Genomic DNA, 17,205 nt, shown 5'->3' with positions numbered 1-17,205 from the left:
GTTAATATGCATATGCGGTGATAGGGTGCCTGGAGCATTGATTGATTGGTGTTACACCATCAAGAGCTGTTTGAAGAAAGTGCAACTGGGCCACTGACCTGTGGACAGAAATGTATATTCTTGCAAAAGGTAAGCTATTCATGCCGTATATTGTTTTACCTATGTGTTATAGCTACTGCTGTTGAAAAAAACATTAGCTCTACCAAGAAGTTGAGTTTTCACTGGATGTATTGATAAATCATGTTTGATTTGTATATGTATATTTTAATGTCTATAAAAATTATTTAACAGGTTCATCACGATCCTGTCTGTCTTTGCTATACAGTCATTTTATTGAATTATGTAAATAAAATGTTCATGTGCTCATAAAATGTGCATTTTGCTTGGGAACGGACCGACGTTAGTCTGGTGTCTCGCCTCAGAACTACTGACCATGGGTTACCCTACCAGTAGTCTTATAGACTACAGACAATATACCTCTGAGGGTCCTCAACACACACAAGCCTCTACACCGCGCTCAAGGTCTCGGTCCAGGTAGAGGGGAACAGGAAACTATTTACAATAAAAACATCCGACCACGAAGCCAGTGGCTCAGTGTCCTTCATCCCCACTCACTACCGGCCAAGTGCAACCTTGTCTCGCTCCCCAATTAATTTGTACATTTTGAAAAAAGTTGAACTCAGACTGCAACCTTGCCTAACTCCCCAATTAATTTCTAAATGTTGAATAAAGTTGGCCTAAGACTGCAACCTTGTCTCACTCCCCAATTCAAAAAAGGACCACTTCACGAATTTGTGTCTCTCACCCAGCATTTCCCCACTCCTTAGACTGTGAAGAATTGGCAATTGATTTCCCCCATCACTACCGGCCAATTTCTCTGTGTCTCGAAGTGTGAGGAAAATAAGGAGCGCTTCACGGATTTCAAAACCCACCCCTAGAATATTGCTGTGATGTTTAAACTTTATTTGTAGATGTAGAACTTGAAATAGAATTGACTTTAGATTTTTTAAAACAATGATATTAGACTAAAATGTTGTTTAAAAACTAAGCCTTTTATGATTCAGGGCTCTTGGTCTCTAACCCCTCACCTGCTGCTTTTAGTTGCTACTCCACCAGGTCTTTGTTCCTCTGCCCCGACCACTTCCCACCCTTCCCCCATTTTCTGCAACATGGCCTGGCCAAAGATACTTATAACTAACTCCCCAATTAGTAGCGAGAGAGAGAGAGAGTGTTTGAGTCTAGCTTTGATGTCTGTATAAAATGTTGTGACATTCAAGTTTGTTATGTTTAATACAGCTGGAATAAAATTGAAACCCTGTCTCACTCTCCAATTCAGTTGTTTATATTGAGTAAAGTTGGACTCAGAGTGCAACCTTGTCTCGCTCCCCAATTAATTTGTACATTTTGAAAAAAGTTGAACTCAGACTGCAACCTTGCCTAACTCCCCAATTAATTTCTAAATGTTGAATAAAGTTGGCCTAAGACTGCAACCTTGTCTCACTCCCCAATTCAAAAAAGGACCACTTCACGAATTTGTGTCTCTCACCCAGCATTTCCCCACTCCTTAGACTGAGAAGAATTGGCAATTGATTTCCCCCATCACTACCGGCCAATCTTCTCTGTTTGATTCCAATATCTCTGTGTCTCGAAGTGTGAGGAAAATAAGGAGCGCTTCACGGATTTGCGTGTCATCCTTTCCCCATATCACTACCGGCCAATCTTCTCTGTTTGATTCCAATTTCTCTGTGTCTCGAAGTGTGAGGAAAATAAGGAGTGCTTCACAGATTTAACCATTTTCACTGTAGTGTCCAAAACACACTGCACACTGCCCTAACCCATCTGGATAATAGGAATACCTATGAAAGAATGCTGTTCATCGATTACAGCTCAGCATTTAACACCATAGTACCCTCCAAACTCGTCATTAAGCTCGAGACCCTGGGTCTCGACCCCACCCTGTGCAACTGGGTCCTGGACTTCCTGACAGGCTGCCCCCAGGCGGTGAAAGTAGGTAACAACATCTCCACCCCGCTGATCCTCAACACTTGGCCCCACAAGGGTGCGTTCTCAGTCCTCTGCTGTACTCCCTGTTCACCCACGAATTCATGGCCATGCACGCCTCCAACTCAATCATTAAGTTTGCAGACGACACTACAGTGTTAGGCTTGATTACCAACAACGACGAGACAGCCTACAGGGAGGAGGTGATTGCCTTCGGAGTGTGGTGTCAGGAAAATAACCTCACTCTCAATGTCAACAAAACAAAGGAGATGATCATGGACTTCAGGAAACAGCAGAGGGAGCAGCCCCCTATCTACATTGACGGGACAGTAGTGGAGAGGGTGGAGAGTTTTAAGTTCCTCAGCATACACATCATGGACAAACTGAAATGGTCCACCCACACAGACAGCGTGGTGAAGAAGGCGCAGCAGCGCCTCTTCAACCTCAGGAGGCTGAAGAAATTTGGCTTGTCACCAAAAACACTCACAAACTTTTACAGATGCACAATCGAGAGTATCCTGTCGGGCTGTATCACCGTCTGGTACGGCAGCTGCTCCTCCCATAACCGGAAGGCTCTCCAGAGGGTAGTGAGGTCTGCCCAACGCATCACCGGGTGCAAACTACCTGCCCTCCAAGACACCTACAGCACCTGATGCCACAGGAAGGCCAAAAAGGTCATCATGGACAACAACCACCCGAGCCACTGCCTTTTCACCCCACTATCATCCAGAAGGCGAGGTCAATACAGGTGCATCAAAGCGGGGACCGAGAGACCGAAAAACAGCTTCTATCTCAAGGCCATCAGACTGTTAAACCGCCATCACTAACATTGAGTGGCTGTTACCAACATACTGACTCATCTCTAGCCACTTCAATTATGGATTAAATGATGTAATCAATTTATCACTAGCCACTTTATTACTCTACATTACTCATCTCATATGTATATACTGTACGCTAATTCCATCTACTGCATCTTGCCATCTTGATGTAATTAAATGTATCACTAGCAACTTTAAACAATGCCACTTTATATGTTTTCCTACCCCACATTACTCATCTCATATGTGTATACTGTACTCTATACCATCTACTGCATCTTGCCATCTTGATGTAATGTATCACTAGCCACTTTAAACAATGCCGCTTTGTATGTTCTCATACCCTACATTACTCATCTCAAATGTATATACTGTACTCTATACCATCTATTACATCTTGCCTGCCGTTCGGCCATCACTCATTTATATATTTTTATGTACATATTCTTATTCATTCCTTTACACTTGTGTGTATAAAGTAGTTGTTGTGAATTGTTAGGTTATATTACTTGTTAGATATTACTGCATGGTCGGAACTAGAAGCACAAGCATTTCGCTACACTTGTATTAACACCTGCTAACCATGTGTATGTGACAAATACATTTTATTGGATTTGATTTGAACATCTTTCAAGCTGTCAGGCATTCCCTTGGCAGCAAGAGCCTCTCGGTGGATGCTGCAGTGTTCCGAGGTGGCGTAGGGAGCAACTGGTTGCACGCGTTACCACTCCACTGTCTCCCTGTCATGGCTTTTGCGCCATCAGTACAGATACCAACATGAGCAGCAGCTACGTTTGGCTACATACGGACCATTAGTGGAATTCCCGTGAGAGAGTAATTTTTAATGTGATTGGATGTTAATTATTTAACTAGGCTACCTGTATTTGACATTGTGTTGTTATTTCACTGAACACTAGATGGTTGAATTTTATTTTTGGCAGGGAAACGAGGGTACTTAGGCAAGAAAAAAACCTCACCCAAATGTATAGGCCCATTGGAAAATATAAATGGACTGATTGAAAATGTGATAAAAAAAAAAATGTGAATCACATTTTTTATTTGGCGTACGCCCGACGGCATTGCGCATACCCTTGAGGGTTAGGGTCCCGACGAACAGTTATTGTGCTGACATTGATTCCAGAGGCAGTTTGGAACTCGGTAGTGAGTGTCCCATTCTGTGAGCTTGTGTGCCCTACCACTTTGCAGCTGAGCTGTTGTTGCTCCTAGATGTTTCTACTTCACAATAATAGCACAGTACAGTTGACAGTGGCAGTTCGAGCAGGGCAGAAATTTTACCAACTGACTTGTCGGAAAGATGGCATCCTATGACAGTGTCACGTTGAAAGTCACTGAGATCTTCAGGAAGGCCATTCTACTGCCAATGTTTGTCTATGGCGATTGCATGGCTGTGTGCTCAGTTTTATACACCTGCCATCAACCGGTGTTGCTGAAATAGCCGAATTCACCAATTTGAAGGGATGTTTACATACTTTTGTATATATAGTGTATTTGTGTGTCAGCAGCATAAAAATGTAAGTTCACTCTACATCTTCATATATGTATCAGAAGCCCTGGTAATGAATGTGAATTTGCCTTAAATGTAGATGTGTAGTAGATATAAACTGTGTTTTTAAATTCACAATCATTAAATATTTGCTGAACTTTTCAATCAACTTGCTTCTTTTTGTATGTCTCAATGTAATATTATTTAATGAAAGAAATTACAAAATAAACTTCTTGTCTGGCAATAAAATAAACTTCTCTCAACTGCGTTACCAACTCCAGTCAATAGATGGCGATGTGCGTCTTGCAGGCGAAGCTGCTGGTGTGACGTATAATCTAGTGGACTGGACGCTTTTTCAACAACACAGCTAGTCAAGCCTCCTCGGTAACTTGCTAGCCAACATAGCCGAAACATTACAGCTCTTTAGACAATTTCTCTGTATATTAGCCTCTGTGTTTTAAGCAAACTTATGTTGTATAGCTAGTTGCCGCATTTAATTTCATTTTACGTTGTTAGTCAGCTAGCTGGCTTGCTAAATTAGCTCAGCACTAATGATAACTAGCTAGCAAACATCCCGACCATGAACTCACTAAGCTACTCCCCCCCTGCTAAAGAAGAGGTCTGCTGGACGGAGAAAGAAACTCTCGTGAAAGAGGAGAAGGAAGAGGAGGCTGTCACAGTTAAACAAGTAGAGGGTGAGGCTGTTACATTGAAAGAAGTTACCGTGAAAAAAGAGGAAGAAGCTTTCAGAGTGAAAGAAGAGGATGTTACTGCGAAAGAAGAGGAAGAAGCTTTCAGAGTGAAAGAAGAGGATGTTACTGCGAAAGAAGAAAAGGAAGAGGAAGTGTTTGGATTGAAGGAGGAGGGGGAGATTACTGTCACATTGGAGGAGGAGAATGGAGATCTGATTAACACCAGTGAGTATTGTCTTAAACACAGAGGCACAACCTCTGCTGTTGTTGAATCAATGTGTGGTTTTTAAGGTGCATTCTACTGAAGTTCTACACTTGGATATGTTGGTCAGTACTGTAGGAATTGTTAAAGCTACAAAGAATGGAGGCCACCAACAGAACGTTAGAAAATGGATCAAATGCTTCCCGTATCTCTTCATGTAGTGCTTCTTCCAGTTTAAATACTCACCATCCCATAGACTCAGTAAGTCCCAAATAAAATGTTGCTTTTCTTCTGGTTTAATGTATCTCGAAATTAATTTGCCGGTTGGGTCACATCCAATTGATAAAACTGAAGGTTTTACGAATTTTAAGTACAGCAGCTTTGTTTACAAATTGTAGGTCAGATTTCTCAAGGTAATTACTACAGCAACACATCAACAATACATAGGCCTATATCTAACTACATCCCCCTCATTGCAAATGAGACTCATTATAAATGAGAGTTGAGTGATACAAAATAAAAGTGTAATTTAGCTGACAAATGCGTGTCGTAATGGTTAATAATATTGGCTCCTGGCTGTCAGTTTTTATGCATGCTTATGGTATAATATCGATAATATTAGCAGTTGTCGCCCTGCGTATGAATGGTGTGAAGGAACAACTGGTGTACTCAGCAGGAACTACAATATTCCGGTCGGTGTGTTTTTCAGGCGATTCCAGCATTATGGACGTTGCCTTTGCACGTATAGCATATGGAATGTCGTGTGACATTTACAGGGGTGATACAATTTTTTAACAATGCTTTTTCTGATTAAAAAAAAAACTAGTTAATTGCATCTGCCGTAGAACACAGTTTCATAATATTACTACATTTTATTTATTTAACCTTTATTTAACTAGGCAAGTCAGTTAAGAACAAATTCTTATTTACAATGACGGCCTACCAAAAGGCAAAAGGCCTCCTGTGGGGACGGGAGCCTGGGATAAAAAAAAAATATATATACAATATAAATAGACAGACAAAACACACATCACAACAAGTGAGACAACACTACATAAAGAGAGACCTAAGACAACAACATAGCAAGGCAGTAACACATGACAACACAGCATGGTAGCAACATAACAACAACATGGTAGCAACACAACATGGTAGCAGCTGAAAACATGGTACAAACATTATTGGGCACAGTCAACAGCACAAAAGTCAAGAAGGGAGAGACGACAATACATAACACAAAGCAGCCACAACTGTCAGTAAGAGTTTCCATGATTGAGTCTTTGAATGAAGAGATTGAGAGAAAACTGTCCAGTTTGAGTGTTTGTTGCAGCTCGTTCCAGTTGTTCGATGCAGCGAACTGAAAAGACGAGCGACCCAGGGATGTGTATGCTTTGGGGACCTTTAACAGAATGTAACTGGCAGAACAGGTGTTGTATGTGGAGAATGAGGGCTGCAGTAGATATCTCAGATATGTGGGAGTGAGGCCTAAGAGGGTTTTTATAAATAACTATCAACCAGTGGGTCTTGCGACGGGTATACAGAGATTACCAGTTTACAGAGGAGTATAGAGTGCAGTGATGTCCTATAAGGAGCATTGGTGGCAAATCTGATGACCAAATGGTAAAGAACATCTAGCCGCTCGAGAGCACCCTTACCTGCTGATCTATAAATTATGTTTCCGGAATCTAGCATGGGTAGGATGGTAATCTAAATCAGGGTTAGTTTGACAGCTGGGATGAAAGAGGAGCGATTACGATAGAGGAAAGCAAGTCTAGATTTAACTTTAGCCTGCAGCTTTGATATGTGCTGAGGGAAGGACAGTGTACTGTCTAGCCATACTCCCAATCTTCTTACCAAACCACATGACCTTTGTTTTGGAGGTGTTCAGAACAAGGTTAAGGACAGAGAAAGCTTGTTGGACACTAAGAAAGCTTTGTTGTAGAGCATTTAACCCAACATCCGGGGAGGGTGAGTATAAGACTGTATCATCTGCATATAAATGGATGAGAGAGCTTCCAACTGCCTGAGCTATGTTGTTGATGTTAATTGAGAAGAGCATGAGGCCTAGGATTGAGCCTTGGTGTACTCCCTTGGTGACAGGCAGAGACAGCAGATGTTCTGACTTTATAAACTGCACTCTTTGAGAGAGGTAGTTAGCAAACCAGGCCAAAGACCCCTCAGAGACGTCAATACTCCTTATCCGGTCCACAAGAATGGAATGGTCTACCGTATCAAAGCTTTGGCCAAGTCAATAAAAATAGCAGAACAATATTGCTTAGAATCAAGGGCAATGGTGACATCATTGAGGACATTTAACCTCTCTAGGGGAGGTGGGACAAAATCGTCCCACACTATTCAACAGCCAGTGAAAAATCAGAGCGGCAAATTTAAAACCACAAAATGTCATAATTCAAAGTTCTCAAATGTAGGACTATTTTACACCATTTTATAGATACACTTCTCCTGAATCGAACCACGTTGCCCGATTTCCAAAAGGCTTTACAGCGAAAGCAAAACATTAGATTATGTTAGGAGAGTACATAGACACAAATAATCACACAGCCATTTTCCAAGCAAGCATATATGTCACATAAACCCAAACCACAGCTAAATGCAGCACTAACCTTTGATGATCTTCATCAGATGACACTCCTAGGACATTATGTTATACAATACATGCATGTTTTGTTCAATCAAGTTCATATTTATATCAAAAAACAGCTTTTTACATTAGCATGTGATGTTCAGAACTAGCATACCCACCGAAAACCTCCGGTGAATTTACTAAATTACTCATGATAAACGTTCACAAAATACATAAGAATTATTTTAAGAATTATAGATACAGAACTCCTCTATGCACTCGATATGTCCGATTTTAAAATAGCTTTTCGGTGAAAGCACATTTTACAATATTCTCAGTAGATAGCCCGGCATCACAGGGCTAGCTATTTAGACACCCACCAAGTTTAGCATTCACCAAAATCAGATTTACTATTAGAAAAGTTTGATTACCTTTCCTGTTCTTCGTCAGAATGCACTCCCAGGACTTCTACTTCAATAACAAATGTTGGTTTGGTCCAAAATAATCCATCGTTATATCCAAACAGCGGTGTTTTGTTTGTGCGTTCTAGACACTATCCAATTGGTAAATAAGGGTCGCGCGCATGGCGCATTTCGTGACAAAAGATTTCTAAATATTTCATTACCGTACTTCGAAGCATGTCAACCGCTGTTTAAAATCTATTTTTATGCCATTTTTCTCGTAAAAAAGCGATAATATTCCGACCGGGAATCTGCGTTTCGGTAAATAGAGGGGAAAAAAGAAAGACGGGGGCGGCCAGTGCACGCGCCTAAGCCCACTGTCCCCTGATCGGCCACTTGACAAAGGCGATAATGTGTTTCAGCCAGGGCTTTGAATTACGTCATTCAGCTTTTTCCCGGGCTCTGAGAGCCCATTGGAGCCGTAGGAAGTGTCACGTAACATCAGAGATCCTTTGTAATGGATAGAGATGACAAAGAAGGCCAAGAAATGGTCAGACAGGGTACTTCCTGTACAGAATCTTCTCAGGTTTTGGCCTGCCAAATGAGTTCTGTTATACTCACAGACACCATTCAAACAGTTTTAGAAACTTTGGAGTGTTTTCTATCCAAAGCTAATAATTATATGCATATTCTAGTTTCTGGGCAGGAGTAATAATCAGATAAAATCGGGTACGTTTTTTATCCAGCCATGAAAATACTGCCCCCTAGCCATAACATGTTAAAGTAGTAAACTTTGGCCTTCCGGATTGCCTGAGTGCACTTATTTCTCATTTGCCTGAACGATAGCCAGTCAGCTTGAGTATGCGTGTGCCGAGCCTTTCGCCAAATACAATTCTTGAGGTGGTGTAACTCTGCAAGATCATGGTCGAACCAGGGGCTGAACCTGTTTTTAATTCTCATTTTCTTTATGGGGGCGTGTTTTTTAACAATACCACTGAAAATATCAAAAAAGAAGGTCCAAGCGTCTTCGACAGAGGGGATCAAGATGATTCTATACCATTTTACAGAGGCAAGTTCATGAAGGAAGGCTTGCTCATTAAAGTTTTTTAGCAAGCGTCTATGACAAATCAGGACAGGTAATTTCACTGAGCAGCCTTTACGAACACAGGCTGTAAAACAGTGATCACTAAGGTCATTACAGAAAACACCAGACTGATACATATCAGGATTATTTGTGAGGATAACATCGAGGAGAGTAGCCTTTTTGGGTGTTTGGAGTCATACCTTGTGGGATTGGTGATCATCTGAGAAAGATTTAGGGAGTCCCATTGCTTTAGGACTTGTTCAGGTGGTTTAAGCATGTCCCAGTTTAGGTCACCTAGCAGGACAAATTCAGATTTAGTGTAAGGGGCCAGGAGAGATTAGGGCAGGTAGGGTACAGGGTGGTGCTGATGGAGGACGATAGCACCCAGCAACAGTCAACAAAGAGCTATTTGAAAGTTTAATGCTTAAAACCAGCAAATCAAATTGCTTGGGGACAGACTTGGTGGAGACAACTGAGCACTGAAGGTGATCCTTGGTAAAGATTGCCACTCCCCCACCTTTGGAAGATCTGTCTTGCCGAAAAAGCTAATAACCAGAAAGGTTAACATCAGTATTCAAAACACTCTTTCTTAACCACGTCTCAGTAATGACCAACACATCTGGATTGGAACCGTGAACCCACACTTTCAATTGATCAATTTTAGGTAATAAGCTTCTAGTGTTAACGTGCAGAAAACCCAGGCTTTTACGAGAGCAGAAATCAGTGAAGCAGATATCAGAGCACAAGTCAGAATTGGGGCTAGCAACTGTCGATGGGCCAGGGTACACATTTCCAGATATCATCAACTGTAATACAATCAAGGCACGGCATAGTACAGGGAGAGCTCTGCAGTGCTGATTTATGACATCTGAATGTGTCCCAGCTGCTTGCCATAGTTTTGAAATAATCACAGGGGTAAAATTCACCCTGCTTCCATGTGGGGCGGCAGGTAGCCTAGTGGTTAGAGTGTTGGGCCAGTAACCAAAAGGTTGCTGGATCGAATCCCTGAGCTGATAAGGTAAAAGTCTGTCGTTCTGCCCCTGAGCAAGGCAGTTAACCCACTGGATGTCGATTATGGCAGCCCCCCGCTCCTCTCTGATTCAGAAGGGTTGGGTTAAATGCGGAAGTCACATTTCAGTTGAATGAATTCAGTTCCCTTTCCCCATTAGTTCTATTGAGCACCGTGGCGCCGAGCACCGTGGCACCAACTCACCAACTTCTATTCCCAGCTCACAATGTCTATTTTGCCAAATATCTCGCAATGTGTATATTTAGATTTTTTTCAAATTGGACACCATTTTAATAATCACAATCTCCTCTTTCTAATTATGTAATGCTGGGCATCGTACTCTGTTGTCATCGATAGTCAAAAGTTGCCATTTTTCCCTACTTCCTCATGCAGACATAAACACACTTGGCACCATCGAGGTGCGGATGTTTACTTTCTACACAAGTTGTTATTGTTCAGTTTCATCCTAAGAACAGATTGTAGTGGTAAAATAAAAAGGGATACATTTTTTGGTGCCATTTAGGTTAAATGGAATTCTGACTGGATTGACACATTCAACTACACATTGACACATTCAGCCCAAAGCAGGAAGTTTAAAAAATACTTACTAGTCGCCGAAGTTCCGGAGCATGTCTTTAAGATGCTTTTGGGAAACCTGGCCCTGGACTATTCTCTGATTTTTTTATAAACACACTTCTCATCTTTCTATCTAAAAAACACTACTGCCATGTATGAGAGATACATTTTCCATGATAATGGGGTCCTGTTATGTCTGGTGAAAACCAATCACTGCATTCCACAGCAAGAACCTCATACCAAACTTTGATTTGCTGTGGGAGCAACCAGCACTTTTTAAAAGAGACGGGATTCACCCAAACTGCAGGGGTTCCAGGATTATTTCCATTACAAACTGTTTAAGAGACTGACAGACCGGGTCTGGTAATGCTCCAGTCCCAGCAACATCAAACTGTTTTAGAGACTGACGGACAGTCCCAGCAACATCAAACTGTTTTAGAGACTGACCGACACGGTCTGGTAAAGCTCCAGTCCCAGCAACATCAAACTGTTTTAGAGACTGACAGACCGGGTCTGGTAAAGCTCCAGTCCCAGCAACATCAAACTGTTTTAGAGACTGACGGACAGTCCCAGCAACATCAAACTGTTTTAGAGACTGACAGACAGGGTCTGGTAAAGCTCCAGTCCCAGCAACATCAAACTGTTTTAGAGACTGACGGACAGTCCCAGCAACATCAAAAATCTTTGTTATTTTCGAAGGAGAGGTCAACTCATATGGTTTAGCAAAATCAGGAGCACACATAAACGTCTCAGACAGTTTTCTGACATCCTCCTCAACACTAGACTTTCTCCCGGCGACTTTCTTAGACATAGCATGTGTAACGGCACATGCTGGGAACCCTCTAGGGTACTTTTCTGATAGCCCATCAGGTTCCTCTACTCTGGGTTCCTTACAAACAACAGGATTTGGCACAACTTTCCCTCCAGCCAAATCATTTCCCAAAATGAAAGAGACCCCCTTCACCAGTAGGCTAGGCCTCACTCCAACGACAACAGAACCAGGAATAAGATCAGACTCGAGTTCCACATTATACAAAGGAACTTCCATGCAACCCATCTCCACGCCTTGTACTAATGCACTGTAACCAGTTTCTGAAGTGTCAGACAAAGGCAAAAATACCCTCCAAAAATGAAGGATTGGGGTTTACCTGTGCACTGGCTTCCTGGATGAGCCCCCATTTCTGTTTTCGTTCCCACAAGAAAAACTCAAAATGTTGCTCACAACAAAGGGAACTAACAAAGAAAATCATTGACAACCAAACAGAAAGGTGTTCAAAAGGGGTTCGCCACTAGTAAGGGGTTCTAAAAGACCAGAGAGACTCATCCATGCTTTTATTACAGGCAGGCTTGACTACTGTAATGCTCTCATGTCTGGTCTACCCAAGAAAGCTATTGGTCAACTGAAAAACATACAGAATGCTGCATCACGGGATCGGACCAAGACCAGACAGAGAACATGCGTTACACCGGTTTTAAAGTCTTTGCACTGACTGCCTGTGAGTTTTAGAATTAATTTAATGATTCTTCTATTGGTTTTTAAATCAATCCAGGATTGTGCACCCCAATACATGTCAGACATGCTTTTAAGTGATGTACCCAGTAGGTCCCTCAGGTCCTCTGGCCTTTTCACTATCCCAAAGCATAGGACCAAGAGGCATGGAGAGGTAGCCTTTAGTTATTATGCCCCCAGCCTCTGGAATAGTCTGCCAGAGACCCTGAGAGGGGCTGAAACTGGGAACATGTTTAAAAGAGATCTTTTAGCTTTGCTTTTCCTTTGGGTGCTTTTTAGTCATGCAGTTTTTGCTATTCTTTTGTTTGATGTGTAGTACATATTTCAGTTTTTATTTTCATTGTTTTTATTATTTTTCTTCCTGTGAAGCACATTGCATTCCGCTCCATGTCTGAAATGTGCTGTATAAATAAAGCTTGATTTAATTTGTTTTGGGTTGAAGATCTGATTAACATTCAGTGTAAAAAAATATGTAAAAATAGAGAATCTGAACGAGGGCAATTACTTTTTCACGGTACTGTAAAAAACTGGTCTCCAACTCTGAAATGGGCAAAATTCATTACATTTTCTCAAACCCCCCCCCCAAAAACTAAACAAAAGCATGACCTCATATACGGATAAGTGTGAACATGGTTTCATTTGGCAATTCTTAACTTTATTTGGGCATGCTCAGCTGACCATCCCATGGAATCGCCGCTATACAGATTAGGTCTAATAAATGCGTAACAACCGTCAAGTTCAATAGTGTTTTTATTAGCCTACAAAGCCCTACATCCACTCTATGATGACATGCTCTGTTCTTTTATTGAATGATCTAGTCTGGATTAAACATCATAGGAAGACTAACTATACACTCCTGTCTTTGGCAGGAGAGCGACCAGTCTCTCAATCTGACAGCGGGAAGAGTTCTTCAGTGGAACCAGATCCAGAGACGTCCAAACCAGCAAGACAACACCACTGCTCCCAGTGTGGAAAGAGTTTTACTTTGTTGGGAAGCCTGAAACTACACCAAAGAATACATAAAAAGGAGAGGACTTACCACTGCTTTGTGTGTGGAAAGAGTTTTACCCATTTAAGGACCCTGAAAACACATAAGAGGAAATGTACAGGAGAGAAGCTTTACCAATGCTCTGAATGTGAAAAGAGTTTTAACCAGTTATGGAGCCTGAAAGAACATACAAGAGTACACACTGGGAAAAAGCCTAACCAATGCTCCCAGTGTGAAAAGAGATTTACCCAGCTAGGGAGCCTGAAAGAGCATGAAAGTACACACTCTGGAGAGAAGCTGTACTATTGCTCCCTGTGTGGAAAGACTTTTCCTCGTTTAGGGAACTTGAAAAGGCATGAAAGTACACACTCAGGAAATAAGCCTTTCCAATGCTCCAAGTGTGGAAAGAGTTTTACCTGGTTAGGGCAACTGGAAAAACATGAAAGAATGCACACTGGAGAGAAGCAATACCGATGCTCCCAGTGTGAAAATAGTTTTAGCACGTTTGGGAACCTGAAACGACATGAGAGGACACACACAGGGGAGAGACCTTTCCAATGCTCCCTGTGTGGAAAGAGTTTTACTGTTTTAGGGACACTGAAAAAGCACGAGATTACGCACACAGGCGAGAAGCCTTTCCAATGCCCCCAATGTGAAAAGAGTTTTACCCAGTTAGCGAGCTTGAAAAGGCATGAAGGAATACACACAGGAGCAAAGCCTTTCCAATGTTCCCTGTGTGGAAAGAGTTTTACCCAGTTAGCGAGCCTGAAAAGGCATGAAGGAATACACACAGGAGCAAAGCCTTTCCAATGTTCCCTGTGTGGAAAGAGTTTTACTGTTTTAGGGCATCTGAAAGAACATAAAAAAACCCACACAGGAGATAGGCCTTTCCAATGCCCCAAATGTGGAAAGAGTTTTACCCATTTAGCGAGCCTGAAAAGGCATGAAGGAACACACACTGGAGAGAGGCCTTTCCAATGCTCCCAGTGTGGAAAGAGTTTTACCCGGTTAGGGAGCCTGAAAACTCATGAGAGAACACACACAGGGGAGAAGCTCTTCCATTGCTCAGACTGTGGAAAGAGATTTTACCATCTTTGGAACCTGAAATCACACGAGAGAACACACACCGGGGAGAAGCCTTACAATTGTTCTCAATGTGGAATGACATTTACCTGGTTAAGGCAACTGAAAGAACATGAAAGAATCCACACCTGAGAGAATGGTATCAATGCTCCCAGTGTAGAATGATATTTACTCAGTTTAGGCACCTGAATGACCACGAGGTAACGCACACAGCGGAGATTTCTTACCATTACTCCCAGGTTTAACCTGTTGGGGCTAGGGGGCAGTATTTGCACGGCTGGATAAAAAAATGTACCCGATTTAATCTGGTTACTAATCCTACCCAGTAACTAGAATATGCATATACTTATTATATATGGATAGAAAACACTCTAAAGTTTCTAAAACTGTTTGAATGGTGTCTGTGAGTATAACAGAACTCATTTGGCAGGCAAAACCCTGAGACATTTTCTGACAGGAAGTGGATACCTGATGTGTTGTATTACCTTTAAACCTATGCCATTGAAAAACACAGGGGCTGAGGAATATTTTGGCACTTCCTATTGCTTCCACTAGATGTCACCAGCCTTTACAAAGTGTTTTGAGTCTTCTGGAGGGAGATCTGACCGAACAAGAGCCATGGAACAATGATGTCCCATTAGACACCTGGCGCGCGAGTTCATGTTGGGTACCCTCGTTCCAATACGTTATAAAAGAGAATGCATTCGTCCACCTTGAATATTATTCATGTTCTGGTTAAAAAAGTCCCTAATGATTTATGCTATACAACGTTTGACATGTTTGAACGAACGTAAATATATTTTTTCCCCTCGTTCATGAAGTGAAGTCCGGCGGGCTTAGATCATGTGCTAACAAGACGGAGATTTTTGGACATAAATGATGAGCTTTTTTGAACAAAACTACATTCGTTATGGACCTGTGATACCTGGAAGTGACATCTGATGAAGAGAATCAAAGGTAATGGATTATTTACATAGTATTTTCGATTTTAGATCTCCCCAACATGACGTCTAGTCTGTATCGCAACGCGTATTTTTCTGGGCGCAGTGCTCAGATTATTGCAAAGTGTGATTTCCCAGTAAGGTTATTTTTAAATCTGGCAAGTTGATTGCGTTCAAGAGATGTAAATCTATAATTCTTTAAATGACAATATAATATTTTACCAGTGTTTTCTAATTTTAATTATTTAATTTGTGGTGCTGACTTGACTGCCGGTTATTGGAGGGAAACGATTTCCTCAACATCAATGCCATAGTAAAACGCTGTTTTTGGATATAAATATGAACTTGATAGAACTAAAAATGCATGCATTGTCTAACATAATGTCCTAGGAGTGTCATCTGATGGAGATTGTAAAAGGTTAGTGCATCATTTTAGCTGGTTTTATGGTTTTGGTGACCCTGTCTTTGAATTGGCAAAACATTACACACAACTCTTGTAAATGTACTGTCCTAACATACTCTAAATTTATGCTTTCGCCGTAAAACCTTTTTGAAATCGTAAAACGTGGTTGGATTAAGGAGATGTTTATCTTTCAAAGGGTGTAAAATAGTTGTATGTTTGAAAAATTTGAATTTTGACATTTATTTGGATTCAAATTTGCCGCTCTTGAAATGCACCTGCTGTTGATGGAGTGCACCACGGGTGGGACGCTTGCGTCCCACCTAGCCCATCGAGGTTAAAGAGATATTTCAAATCACATGTATTTAAATGTCTTGGGAGGGCAGGGAGCTCGCCCCCAGTGATGAATTGGGCTGTCCGCACCGCTCTCTGTAGAGCCCTGCAGTTGCCATACCAGGCGGTGATGCAGCCGGTGAAGATGCTCTCAATGTTGCAGCTGTGGAACTTCTTGAGGATCTGAGGGCCCATGCAAAATGTATTCAGTCATCTGAGGCTGTGCTTTTTTAAAATTATTTTTTTTACCTCATTTTCTCCCCAATTTCGTGATATCCAATTGGAAGTTAGTCTTGTCCCATCTCTGCAACTCCCGTACAGACTCGGGAGAGGCAAAGGTCAAGAGTTAAGCATCCTCTGTAACACGACCCTGCCAAGCCGCACTGCTTCTTTACACACTGCTCGCTTAACCCGGAAGCTGTCAGAGGAAACACTGTACAGCTGGCCACTGTGTCAGCGCGCACGCGCCTGGCCTGCCACAAGGAGTTGTTAGAGCGTGATGTGACATGGACATCCCTGCAAGCCAAACCCTCCCCCAACTCGGACAACGCTGGGACAATTGTGCGTCGCCTCATTGGTCTCCCGTTTGCGACACAGGCCTGGATCGAACCCGGATCTGTAGTGACACCTCAAGCACTGCAGTGCCTTAGACCGCTGCGCCACTCGGGAGGCCTCTGCAGTGTGCTTTTTTTCCCTCTGCTGTGCATCTTGTACACCAATGATTGTAAAAGCTGCTACCCTGGTAGACACCTGATTAAAGTTTGTAAACGACACCGCATTGGTCAATCCACTCAAGCACAAGCCACTCTTGGAGGACTGTGAAGTGGTGCAACGACTCTCACTTAGTTCTGAAGACAAAAACAATACCAAAGAGATGTTATTTTTTTCTCCTTAAGTCAATATGCATAACATCTTCCCCACTGACTGCTGTCAGACCTAGAGTGGAGAAGTATTAATACCTGGGTGTTGTACCTGACTACAAGCTACAGTGGAAATGCACAGAGCTGATCCATAAGAAAGGACAGCAGAGGTTCTACTGTTTAAGGAAGCTGGCTCCTTTTAGTGTTGATCGTGTT

General features: G+C 42.0%; 2 protein-coding genes across 3 annotated transcripts in view; both read left to right on the top strand.

The window, feature by feature from the left end:
• LOC106593835 (zinc finger protein 883-like) overlaps positions 1–17,205 on the top strand; it is a 262,127-nt gene that overhangs the window by 50,945 nt on the left and 193,977 nt on the right. The window lies entirely within an intron of this gene.
• On the top strand, positions 4,661–14,811 carry LOC106564021 (gastrula zinc finger protein XlCGF26.1-like). The gene is made up of 2 exons (XM_014129989.2): positions 4,661–5,243; positions 13,254–14,811. The coding sequence occupies exons 1-2, from the start codon at positions 4,907–4,909 to the stop codon at positions 14,585–14,587; spliced, it is 1,671 nt and encodes a 556-aa protein (XP_013985464.2). The 5' UTR covers positions 4,661–4,906; the 3' UTR covers positions 14,588–14,811.

Source organism: Salmo salar, chromosome ssa12, assembly GCF_905237065.1.
Source record: "Salmo salar chromosome ssa12, Ssal_v3.1, whole genome shotgun sequence".
In the NCBI taxonomy this organism is placed as follows: domain Eukaryota; kingdom Metazoa; phylum Chordata; class Actinopteri; order Salmoniformes; family Salmonidae; genus Salmo; species Salmo salar.
Note: the sequence above shows the minus strand (reverse complement) of the source record. Positions and strands in the feature narration are given on the sequence as shown.

What these genes read in the sequence shown, in the direction of transcription:
- LOC106564021 (XM_014129989.2), top strand. Translation starts at nt 4,907, where the DNA reads ATGAACTCACTAAGCTACTCCCCCCCTGCTAAAGAAGAGGTCTGCTGG. An exon ending in TGGAGATCTGATTAACACCA is followed by an intron (nt 5,244 to 13,253) that starts GTGAGTATTGTC and finishes TGTCTTTGGCAG; the next exon opens with GAGAGCGACCAGTCTCTCAA.